Source organism: Chiloscyllium punctatum, chromosome 41, assembly GCF_047496795.1.
Source record: "Chiloscyllium punctatum isolate Juve2018m chromosome 41, sChiPun1.3, whole genome shotgun sequence".
NCBI lineage: Eukaryota > Metazoa > Chordata > Chondrichthyes > Orectolobiformes > Hemiscylliidae > Chiloscyllium > Chiloscyllium punctatum.
In genome coordinates, this window is record NC_092779.1 from 12,024,284 (window position 1) to 12,036,883 (window position 12,600).

The following is a 12,600-nucleotide window of genomic DNA, read 5'->3' on the forward strand; positions in this document are numbered from 1 at the left end:
AGAGCAGCTGACCGGTTTATAATCTAGACAGCCATGAGACAATTTGAATCAATGCTCCATAGAGCATTACCTCTTGCTCAGACTTACACTGATATTATCATTACACCATCGTGTAGAATCCAAATGTGAAAAGAGTTGAGAGGACACTGCAAAATGCAATTGCTGCTGGGTCAAATTCCAAACATACTGGCCGTGTGGAAATTCTATACATTCACGGATAAGTAATGGAGAGTGGGCATAAATTGGTCTCTTTCCAGTTGGCAAATTGTGACAAGTAACATGCCACAGGGATTATTGCTGGACCCTCAACTTGTCCCTGGAGTATATACATTAACTTGGGTAAAGGAACAGCAAGAGCAGTTGAGGAAAGGAAGCTGTGGATTTCAAGACATAAGGATGTTAAAGATGGGTTTAGTGACTGGACAAAATATTACAATCAGAGTATAATGTGGGAAAATGTGAAACAGTCCATTTTGCCAGGAAGAATTAAAAAGAAGCACGTTAGCTAAATGGTGAGGGGCTCCAGAGATGCAGGGGGATCTGGGTGTCGGAGTGCTTGAATCATGAAAGGTTAGTGTACAGGGTTCATCAAGTAACTAGAAAAGCCAGTGCTTGTGATGAGAGGGATAGAATACAAAAAAAATAGGGAGCACGTGATTGAGTTATACAGGACATCGTCTCGACCACATCTAGAGTACAGTGCACAGGATTTGTCTCCCTATTTAAGGAAGGATGTGATATCACTGGAAGCAGTTCAAAGGAAGTTTATCAAACTGATACCCATCTGATCAGACTGATGAAAGAGGATCATATTATGAGGAAAGGTTGGACAGGCTAGGCTCAAAAGAGTAAGTGGTGACTTGATTGAGTCTAGAACTAGGGGTCACTGTTTAAAAATCCGGAGTAATCTGTTTAAATAGGGATGAGACGATTTTATTTTCTCTCAAGGTCATTAGCCATTGAATCTCTCTCCTCAACAAGGCAGCATCAGAGTATTTGTTAAGGCAAAGGTGGATGGGATTCATGTTCAGCAAGAGGGCGATTGGAAATGTGGATTGAGGTTACAGTCAGATCGGCCAAGACCTTGCTAATGGTGGGGCAGGCTCAAAAGGGCTGAAGAGCCCCAATCTTGCTCATTGTTCATGTGGGAGAGTGTGTTCATGTACCCATTGCTTGGCGCTGAGTCCCAGAATGCCCCTGGCACGGTGACACTTACTGCAGGCACTACAGGTGAAACAGGAGTCATGGTACAGGTTCCCCATGGCTTGACAGGCCTGATGTGCTCCATATACTGCTTTGCTACACCTCACACATGTTCCTAGGAGAAAACAGACAGGAGAGGTTCAGGTTAGTCCAGGATTACAGCTGGAATTTCAGCGTCACGAATATACGCAACAATGTTTTCAGGTCTACCACAGTGTCCAAACTATTTCTAAAAAGCTGTTACTTCAAAAGGGGCAGAGGAAGTGATAACAGGTTTTTTTCCCCCAACAGTGTTGCAAAACAGTTACATCAAGTTGTGACTGTTATCGGCGAATGGAAAATCAAATTTGTTAAATACTTCATTCACGCTTTCCTTGTCTTCTTTGGTGTGAGCTTTACCGATAGCCAGATATCTTTACCTCATGTGGCAGTCCTGTTATCCCTCAGCCAAGAAACTGGAAACAGGTATTGAAAGATCTGACAGACATGTATTGCCCCTCACTAATAGATACAAACGTCACATTCAGAGGACCAGCAAACGTCTGTGCTAGTACTAGGCTATCTAGTTCCAAACAGTAGCATGTTTTCATCAGCATGCCATGCTTCAAGTGATCCCCAACTAAGATATAGACAGAAGACCTTCACACACAATACTTACAACCATTCCTCTGAAGGAGCTATTGGGAACCTGTTCCAATCTCTCCTCCTTTGGCTCAGTGTCTTTTTTTGTTTGACTGTTCACATGATGTCTGACCCTAAACTACCCTCAAGGTGTTGGCAGCAATATTCCATCAGGAACCACTGCAGCCCTTGGGATATAGTGACATGGACAAAGCTGTGAAAGGTGGAGTTCCAGGACTTTGGCCCAAAAATAGGAAAGAACAGAGATATATTTCCAAGTCAGGATGGTGTATTATACAGAGGGGAGCGTGTAGGTGGGTGGTACATCTGCTGTTGTCCCTGCCCTTGTAAATGATAGGGGATTTGTTTTTGGAAGATACTGTCAAAGAAATCTAGTGGAGTTACTGCAGTGTACCTTAGAGATGTTGTCCGCTGCTGCTACTACCAGTTGGTGGTTGGGGGAGTAAAAAGTCGCACATTTAAGAGAGAGAGAGATGAGGAGGAATTTCTTCTTTCAGAGAGTTGTGAATCTGTGGAATTCTTTATCACAACAGGTTGTTGAGGGGTGACCTTATAGAGGTTTATAAAATCATGAGGGTCATGGATGGGGTGAGTAGCCAAGGTGTTTTCCCCCAGGGTAGGGGAGTCCAAAACTAGAGGGCATAGATTGGAAGGTCAGAAGGGAAAGATTTAAAAGGGACCTAGGGGCAACTTTTCCACGCAGAGGGTGTGGTGTGTATGGAAACGAGCTGCCAGAGGAAGTGGAGGAGGCTGGTACAATTACAGCATTTAAAAGGCATCTGGATGGTATATGAATAGGAAGGGTTTGGAGGGATATGGGCCAAGTGCTGGCAACTGAGACTAGATTAGGTAGAATATCTGGTCAGCACGGACGAGTTGGACCGAAGGGTCTGTTTCCCTGCATGTCCATGACTATATCACATACGCAGATGTTTACGATTTGAGTTCACAAAGGGAAACCTTCCTTTCTGGCAACTGGCTAATAGAAAGAGTACCATAACCTAAACTCCACCCCATTAGGAACCTCCTCACATCAGTGATCAATAGCAAACATTTCCATAGAGTTGAAACATCACGTTTCGAACATAGGTTAGATTCCCTACAGTATGGAAACAGGCTCTTCGGCCCAACAAGTCCACACCAACCCTCTGAAGAGTAACCCACCCAGACCCATTCCCCTACATTTACCCCTGACTAATGCGCCTATCGCTATGGGCAATTTAGCATAGCCAATCCACCCTAATCTGCACATCTTTGGATTGTGGGAGGAAACCGGGGCACCCGGAGGAAACCCACGCAGACAGAGTGAGAATATGCAAACTCCACACAGAGACAGTCACCTGAGGTAGGAATCAAACCCAGGTCCCTGGTGCTGTGAGGCAGCAGTACTAACCACTGAGTCACTGTGCCGCCCTTATGACGGATACTCTTAAAATGTTGGCATCAGGTTTCTCCCTGATGTACTTCCACTATGAAACACTTGTGGACGGACCCCTACAAAGTCGGTCTTCCAGACAACTTGCATTTGTATAGCTCTTTTATTGCTGTAAAGTCCCAAAGCACTCCACAAGAAGGTTCCAAGACTAAATAAGGTACTGATACATTAGATGTCAGGGAAAGGAAGAAGTAGGTTTTACAAAGTGTCTGGCGAAAAAGACAAAGCGGTGTCTAGGGAGGACATTCCAAAGTTTGAGGCTGAGGGAGCTGAAGGCACAGGCGATGATGAGACTGTGATTAAAATCAGGGGTGTGCAAAAAATCAGAGAATTGGAGTGACACAAGGATGCGAGCTACACATCTGGAAATATATAGACGGACCTCTCTCTCTCTCTAGAAAAATGTGAAGAATACAACAAGTACTCCCCATAATTAATTGCGATTTTGGGCAGGGCAAGGCAGTATTAGACAGTAATGAGGACCCTAACCCTGCCAATGCAGAGGGTGAACACCATAGAAATCATGATCTTTGGGTCACCATGTCTACTGGGTTCAAGCAACACAATCAAGTGAGTTAAACCAATCTTAAATGAACAGTTTCCCTGAAACAAGTGAACTCATTTCCTGATCTTTCCAAATACAAGGTGAATTGTCAAAGTCCTATTTCGACATTTCTTGCCAGGTCAGGCTGACTAGAATCATGATTAGATCATTCTTTGCCCTAAATTAACACCAAACTACAAGAGTTTACTTCACTGGATTGGGAAAGGGAGGGCAAAATGGGTAGCGTCCCTGGCTCTGAGCCTGAAGGTACAGGTCTGAATCCCACTCCAGGTGGTGACGGGTAAGGAACGTGTGTTCAGAACCCAACCAAACAGGTTGAACGTCAATTTACAAATCCCTCGGATGGAAGGAGTTTGTTGGTCACCCCTGCAATGGATAGAAAATCAGAGCTTCTATCATCCCTGCCCATTGCTGTGGAACAAAACTTGCATTCACCCGGGCTCCTTGATTAGTTACTGGGCTGGTCAGAAAGCGAGAGCCACTGTGATATTGGCAGCACAGGGTCCAGTCTCTATTCTGGCCAGAATAGGCTCCAGGATCTCCCCTTCTGCCTTAACCATCCTGAAGGTCATTGAGCTGAATGTTCAGGCCTGCCTACATGCAGAACACACTAAAGATATTCCTCAACGATGGGGAGAGCCCTGATTACCACCCGGGTTTATCCTGCTGCGAATCTCAAAGCACTGGAGCAACACAATGTGGGGAGGCACGGTGGCTGCCTCACAGCACCAGGACCCAGGTTCAATTCCAGTCTCAGGCAACTGTCTGTGTGGAGTTTGCACATTCTCCCCATGTCTGCGTGGGTTTCCTTCGGGTGTTCCGGTTTCCTCCTACAGCCCAAAGATGTGCAGGTCAGGGGAACTGAACACGCTAAATTACACACAGTGCTCAGGAATGTGTAGGTTAGGTGCATTAGTCAGGGGTAAATGCAGGGTAATGGGTCTGGGCGAGATAGCCTGTGGAGGGTCAACGTGGACTGATTGGACCAAAAGGGTCTATTTCCACACTTTAGGGAATCGATGATTCTTTGTAACTCCTCATGACCAAAGGAAAAACATATTCCAGAAGGGAGATAAAATGAAATGTGCAAAAAGGGAAACTGTACGTGTACACACACACACACACACACACACACACAGTACAACCTCAGCACAGTGCTCCAGTACGACCAGTACATTCGTTTCCAAAGATTACGGATTTTTAAAACTGGCTTTCCCTCTGGGATGGTTTATCAAACGCCTCTACAATACCCAAAATGCATATGGGCTGACCTTCTTGCACTTTCACAATAGGTCACATTTGGATCAAATGCCAGTTTGATTTATGATCCCAATAAAGTGTGATCCGAGTCTTTGTTATTTTTGTCCCCTTCAATGGGCAAGAAAAGCCATCAGTCCCTACGTTATTTGAATAAAGTTCGAGGTCACACTTTTTCAGGGTGAACTTAACAACTAGGAGCAGAAGTAGGCCAGTCTGACCCCTCGAGCCTGCTCTGCCATTCAATACATCATGGCTGATCTTTTCGTGGTCTCAGCTCCCCCTACCTGCCCTCTCACCATAACCCTGAAGGGCTTTACTGTTCAAAATCTATCTTTGCCTTAAAAACATTCAACGAGGTGGCCTCAACTCCTTCAGTGGGCAGGGAATTCCACAGATTCACAACCCTTTAGTTGAAAAAGTTCCTCCTCAACTCAGTCCTAAATCTGTTCCCCTTATTTTGGGGCTATGCCCCCTAATTCTAGTTTTACCCACCAGTGGAAACAACCTCCCTGCTTCTATCTTATCTATCCCCTTCATAATTTTATGTGCTTCCGTCAGATGCCCCCACATTCTTCTAAATTCCAATGAATACAGCCCCAACTGCAAACTTTAATCCCTTCCGTTACTTCAGCGGTTAATGTATTTGCAGAAAGTTGGTTTGTGCACCATTTTAATTCTGCTGTAAATCGATTTGAAATAAACCCATTGGTCGCAAGTGCACAAGAAGGTGTTAAATAGTTCCACAGCAGAGGAAACCAGCCCCTCATGCAGAAAGCTAACCCGCGATGCAGAACATAGTGTTTTCATGACCTAATATGTCCAGAGAAAGGGCTTTGTTCTTAGTCCCACCTGCTGTGTTTCCACATCTGTTCAAACACCTGGGGGAAGACCAAAGTGCAAGTGACAAGCATCAACCTCAATAGACAAGATAGATCACAAATAACTAATAGGTTCTCAGCCAGGACACCCGGGTTTAAGTCCCACCTGGCTCAAAAGATCTGTAAGTAATAGCTCCGAGCAGGTTGATTTGAAAATACATGAGATCGCAAAACCAATAATTTAATTCAGGTGAATTCAACACATGTCCAACGCAATCACAAAAGCGCGTTTGCTACATGTTTGAAATTCATGAAACAGCCAAATTAGATCAAAGTGAAGAAATATTTACACTAGTTTTAGATAAACATTCTCCCCGAGTGCCAAGTTAAAATTTACTGCACTTTATCTACGGCAATGCTGTCATGTTATAACCCTTCGACACTTTGCCTAAGCATCGCTTACTAACATAACATCCATCTAAAGTTAATTAATTTGATGCAGATTTTTTTTTATAAGAAGTAGGCTGTAGTAGACCATGCAGGTCACCGATTTCAGTTTCTCTGTTCAGATGCCCTATAAATATCTCTCTGAATGTTTCAACAATTGCATTTATGTAGCACCTTTAGCCTAGCAAGTCATCCCAATGCGTCCCATGGGAGCTTTATCAAATACAACTCAACCCCAAGGTGAACAAAGGCTTTATCAAAGAAGTAGGTTTTTAGAAGTATCTTCAGTGGGAGATGAGAGATGAGGGGGAGGGGGAAAAGAGGGAGGGGGGAGAAAAAGGGGAGAGGGGCATTCCAGTTCCTGGGTCTGCCACCTGATGACATAACACTCAATTAAAATCAAAGAAGTTCAAAAAACCAGATTATTGAGACAAATTGTAAAATGAAAGCTACGATAAAAAGTTCAACCTTACTTTAAATCAAAGCAGGAGGTTGGCACTGAAAAATCAGAGAACCTATAGGCTGGACATATCCAAAAAAAAAGGAAAACAAAGCCCCAAAACCCCGATCAATGTCTATCGTGAACATCCTACCTGACCCCCAGTCACCCAGATCACCAGCAGATGGACTCTCCCTGCTGTACAACAAACAGAACTCACAACAACGGGCTGAAGTCCCTTAGACAAGGAGAACAAGGAGAAACGGCTGCATTAAAAAATTCCAGCTGCTCTGATTAAGAACGACATTCTAAGACACAGTCAGAAATTAGATCAAACAAAATTTGAGATGTTCAGAGAGGCAACCAAAAGCACAGTCAAAGCTTTGGGTTACTTTGAGGTGAGGCTTAAAGCAAGAAGGAGATATACAAAGGGGGTAAGGTTAAAGGATGGAAGGCCACAGTGAAGGACATTGATGGCCGACAACACAGCCACCAAACGACAAGGTGACAGGAAGATATTCTTAACCTCCTGTTTCTAACACCCTGTGTACAAACAGCTGCGACTTTTGATCCGATTTGATTTATTGCTGTTACACATACCGAGGTACAATGAAAGGTTTTGTTTTGCGTGTAGTACAGGCAAAGTATACAAAGATCAGAGGGTAATTGAACAGAGCCAGGAGTGCAAAGAAGGTGCACAAAAAACAAAATCAACATTAGATTTGAAATTTGAGGGGTCCATTCAGCAGTCTAATAGCAGTAGGGAAGAAGCTGTACTTAAATCTGTTGGTGTGTGTGTTTAAGCTTTTGTATCATCTGCCTGATGGAAGAGGTTGGAAGAGATTATAACCGGGGAGGGAGAGGTCTTTGATAATGTTGGCAGCCTTTCCACGGCAACCAGAAGTGTAAACAAAGTCCATGGGTGGGAGCTTGGCTTCTGTGATGGTCTGGGCTGTGTTCACAACTTGACTGCACCAACATAACACCAGCATCCAAATGTCGACAATGAAAATACTAACTTGTTGGCTGCAATGCTCTTCAGTTCATCCCCATGGGTACAATGTAAATGTAATTTACTTGCTTGTCTTGGCCCATGTTACTGCTACGAGCAGGTGTCACTGTGAACACACCAGCTCATTAACAGGAAACGGAGGTACATTCAACACAACCCGCACCGATTATATTTAACAAGAGTGAGGGGACAACCAGAATGGATTTCCCAGATCATAGACCCTGCCTTTGAAATCCCATGACCCCAATTCTTAGATGTGGTTGTCTCCCAAGACAGAAATTTTCTTTAGGTTTTCCAGTGCACAGAATCATAGGATCCCTACAGTGTGGATACAGGCCCTTCAGTCTAACAAGTCCACAGTGAGCCTCCAAAGATTATCCCACTCAGATCCATTCCCCTACCCTATTACCCTAAATTTACCCCTGACTAATGCACCTAACCTACACATCCCTGAACACTATGAACAATTTACCATGGCCAATCCACCTAACCTGTACATCTTTGGACTGTGGGAGGAAACCAGAGCACCCGGAGGAAACCCACACAGATACGGAGAGAATGTGCAAACTCCACACAGAGAGTCGCCTGAGGCTGGATTCAAACCTGGGTCCCTGTTGCTGAGGGAGCTGTGCTAACCACTGAGCCACTGTGCCATGCAGTGGTATTCAGCAACCGTGTGAGAGTATCAAGGAAAAGATGAGTTTTATCATTTTATAGGTAAGAGGAAAGAGGTAACCATGTGACCAGTGGGTTAGTTCTGCTACGTTTACATGTAGACTTGGAGTTTGTTGCTGGGGATATAATCTGAGCAGCATGTACAACACCCCCCACACCGCCCCTCCCCCCCGCCCCCCAAGGGCAATCGACACAGCAGGGAACAAACACTGAAAGTTCCCAAGGAATTGCTTTTGCTCCTGTAGTGACACTGCTGTTGATGCTCAGACTTGTGGTGCAGCAATGAACCAGAACCTAGAGCTCACACTACATGTGACTACCAAACTAACGTCTCAAAATAAATCAACAGAAAAAGATTGCTCTTTGATCTTATTTCGACTGATCTAGTAGCTCAAGGTCAACACTCAACAAGCTCACGACAAGGACAGACTGGAAAAGCCAAAAGATCAATTTGTAACGGTGGCCTGGCCAAAATTCTTTGAGCTAAGTCATGACTAACTAGTGCTTGCAACCCACGATATTTAATCTGACACAGAAGACAGTATTGCTCGGTTCGCTCCGTTTTCCAGTACCACTACCCACTTCTCAACAGTAATTCCAACATCTGATATCTTGAGGAATTCACGTTGAAACAAAAGTCTTATTTCAGCTAAATAATAATACAAGCAATTGCTAAATGAATCAGTTTACTGACTGCATGGAGTACAAATACTCTTTTTAAACTAACACTGTATTTCCAAATGAAAAGTTATATCAAAAGGGAAAAGCCAGAGTTTGGCACTGAGTAATGATGCTCATTCGAGGAATCAGCGCAGGGATGACGGGCTGATTGGCCTCTTGTTGTGCCAGAACATTTCTGCGATTCTTTAACCCCTCCAAAGGATTGGGCTCAATGGAGAATGATTTTCACTTGGACACAGGAATGTCTCCTGAAGTGTTTCACAGGAGACCAAAAAAAACGTACAGCCACAAAATCAGGAGATGTATCATTCAGAGAGGCAGGCTGCTTTTAAAAAAAAAGTGAAGATGATTTCAGGAGTAAATTCTAAGGCTAGTGTTGCTAGATTGTTAAAGGCTGCTCATTGTAAGGCAGCGAGTGGCGTAACAGGGTTTCTGTAACCGACAAACTGAAGAGGAGTGAAGTCTCACCAGGATGGTGGGGAGGAATGAAGTCACAGAGACGGACACAGTTTCGTTCGAGAGGGGTCAGCGGGGGTACGGACAGATGTGATCCAGCCTCAGGCAGCGGCCACTTAGCTCGACAGAATCAGTGGTTGGCGAACAGAATTTGTAGCACTCCAAAACCAAAAGCTTTGGCTATGTTTGACTGGTCTCACTTTGTGATTAATTGGAGGGGATTAGGGCTCATCAAGACCAGCTGCTGAATGACCATAAGACAGAGGATTGGAAGTAAGGCCATTTGGCCCATCAAGTCCACTCCAACATTTAATCATGGCTGATGGGCATATCAACTCCACTTACCTGCATTCTCCCCATAGCCCAACATGAGAGACCTGGCAACACTGTAGGCATGATGGGGTCTATGTGTTAGAGCCCAATACAATCAGGCTCAGTCCACCGTCAACACACAATGTTGATGAGATAGCGTGCACCAGAGAACAAGGAGGCACCATGGATGAACTCTGGTCGTGGCAGGAGGCATTCTTGAGGTAAAGATGGTGAAGAACTCCCTATTCTTTACTGCCCAATATATGTTAAAGGACTCCAAGTGAAATCATGTTTGGATCTCACTCAACCCTCGTCCTAAAGAGAGTATGACCAAAACACATTCTCACACTCCTTTGGGGGTGAAAGATGGAGGTCATCACAGCAGGAGAAATCCTGTACTTGTTCCAATGAGACAGACCAATCAGCTCCAAGTGTGCTTCCAGAATTTTCAATTTTTCTTTCAGTTAGGTTAAAAGACAAGAGTTTACCCTCTTCTGGAATGAGTCCTTATTGTTAAAGCAACCAGAGGTTTTGGCTTGACATTCAAATCAGTATGGAGGTGATTCACATGATAAAAGTAAACAAAATTCAGGAGCAAGCCAAATCCTTAAGAGGAAGAAAATTGTTGTTTGTTGACCTCAGAAACACCTCTAAAGCCTGTGCATTTCTATTGATTCACATGATACGGGCATCGCTAGCTGAAGTAATATTTGTTGCACATCCCTAATTGGCTTTGAGAAGGTGGTGATGAGCTGCCTTCATGAGTCAATGTTAGACACCCACAGTGCTGACCCAGTGAAAACTGAAGGGATGGTGATATCTTTCCATGTCAGGATGATGAGTGGCTTGGAGGGGAATGTGCAGAAGGTGGTGTTCCCATTAGTTTGCTGGTTTTGTCCATCCAGTTGCCAGAGGTCACAGATTTGCTCTCAAAAAGGAGCCTTGGTCGATGGTACATCCTGCTGCCATTGTGTATTAGTACTGGAGGGAGTGCCTGTGGTGACAGTCAGGCAGGCTGCTTTGTCCTGGATCGTGTTAAAAACTTCTTGAATGCCTAGGGCCTAGGTTTACACACTGAGCTGTAGGTTTGATATCCAGACGTTTCATTACCTGGCTAGGTAACATCATCAGTGGCGACCTCCAAGTGAAGCGAAGCTGTTGTCTCCTGCTTTCTATTTATATCTTTCTCCTAGATGGGGTTCCTGGGGTTTGTGGTGATGTCATTTCCTGTTCGCTTTCTGAGGGGTTGATAGATGGTATCTAGATCTATGTGTTTGTTTATGGTGTTGTGGTTGGAGTGCCAGGCCTCTAGGAATTCTCTGGCATTTCTTTGCTTGTGTTGTCCCAGCCTACTAACAAACTTAAAAGACCCAGTACAACCAACGTCATCTACAAAATTCCATGCAAGGATTGCCACAAACACTATGTAGGACAAACAGGAAGAAAGTTAGCCACCAGGATACACGAACACCAGCTAGCCACAAAAAGACACGACCCTCTCTCCCTCGTAGCCCTACACACGGATAGAAAAAAAAACACCATTTCGACTGGGACAGGCTAAGCAAAGACATGCCAGAGAATTCCTAGACGCCTGGCACTCCAACCACAACACCATAAACAAACACATAGATCTAGATACCATCTATCAACCCCTCAGAAAATGAACAGGAAATGACATCACCACCAACCCCAGGAACCCCATCCAGGAGAAAGATATAAATAGAAAGCAGGAGACAACAGCTTTGCTTCACTTGGAGGTCACCACTGATGATGTTACCTAGCCAGGTAATGAAACGTCTGGATATCAAACCTACAGCTCCGCGAGCAAACCTACACCCTAAACCTCAACCTGAGCTACAAACCTTCTTGAATGCCATTGAAGCTGCACTCATCCAGGCAAGAAGGAAGTATTCAATCACACTCCTGACTTGTGCCTTGTAGATGGTGGAGAGGACAGATGGTGTACTAATCTTAAACACGAACACCCATTCTTACCATTGTAAATGTGAAGTGAAAGCAAATACTGGAAGCTCCTGAGCTAACAATAGCTGCTTACAGACAAAAACTGCAGATGCTGGAATCCAAAGTAGACAGGTAGGAGGCTGGAAGAATACAGCAAGCCAGGCAGCATCAGGAGGTGAAGAAGTCGACGTTTCGGGTGTAACCCTTCTTTAGGACCTGATGTTGCCTGGCTTACTGTGTTCTTCCAGCCTCCTGCCTGTTGACACAATAGCTGCAGGCAGGATAACCACAACTTCTGAGCAGGATCCCTGACCAAAGGCTGCTGTAATTTTCTCTGCTGCTGTGCGCATCTTGAAGCCTACGTGCAATGGCAGTTCCTACAGATGCAAGCCACGTATCAGCATGAGGAGCAACGGATGGGGAGTTTCCCAGTAGCTGCACATCCACACAACGGAGAAGGCATGTTACCCTGACACCCCAAACCCAACTGGATGCCAGGAGATTTACAAGAGCTCCGGAAGGTGATGGACTCTCCCAGTTGTATGCAATGGCAGTGGGGCTGACGGCCATTGTTTAATGGAAGCACAAGTTGGGGTATAGTCGGCCCTTCATGCTGTGCCCGACCTTTTATCCTACTCTAAGATCAGACTAACCTACATACCCTTCATTGTACTGTGTGCCTATCCAAGAGTC

General features: G+C 44.7%; 1 protein-coding gene across 2 annotated transcripts in view; it reads right to left on the minus strand.

Annotated features, from left to right (window-relative positions):
* Positions 1–12,600, minus strand: part of LOC140464848 (LIM domain-containing protein 1-like) — a 54,110-nt gene that overhangs the window by 25,206 nt on the left and 16,304 nt on the right. For both annotated transcript variants that reach the window (XM_072560373.1, XM_072560372.1), the window contains exon 2: positions 1,217–1,318. In XM_072560373.1, the coding sequence (XP_072416474.1) occupies positions 1,217–1,318 (102 nt within the window). The remainder of the gene's footprint in view (positions 1–1,216; positions 1,319–12,600) is intronic.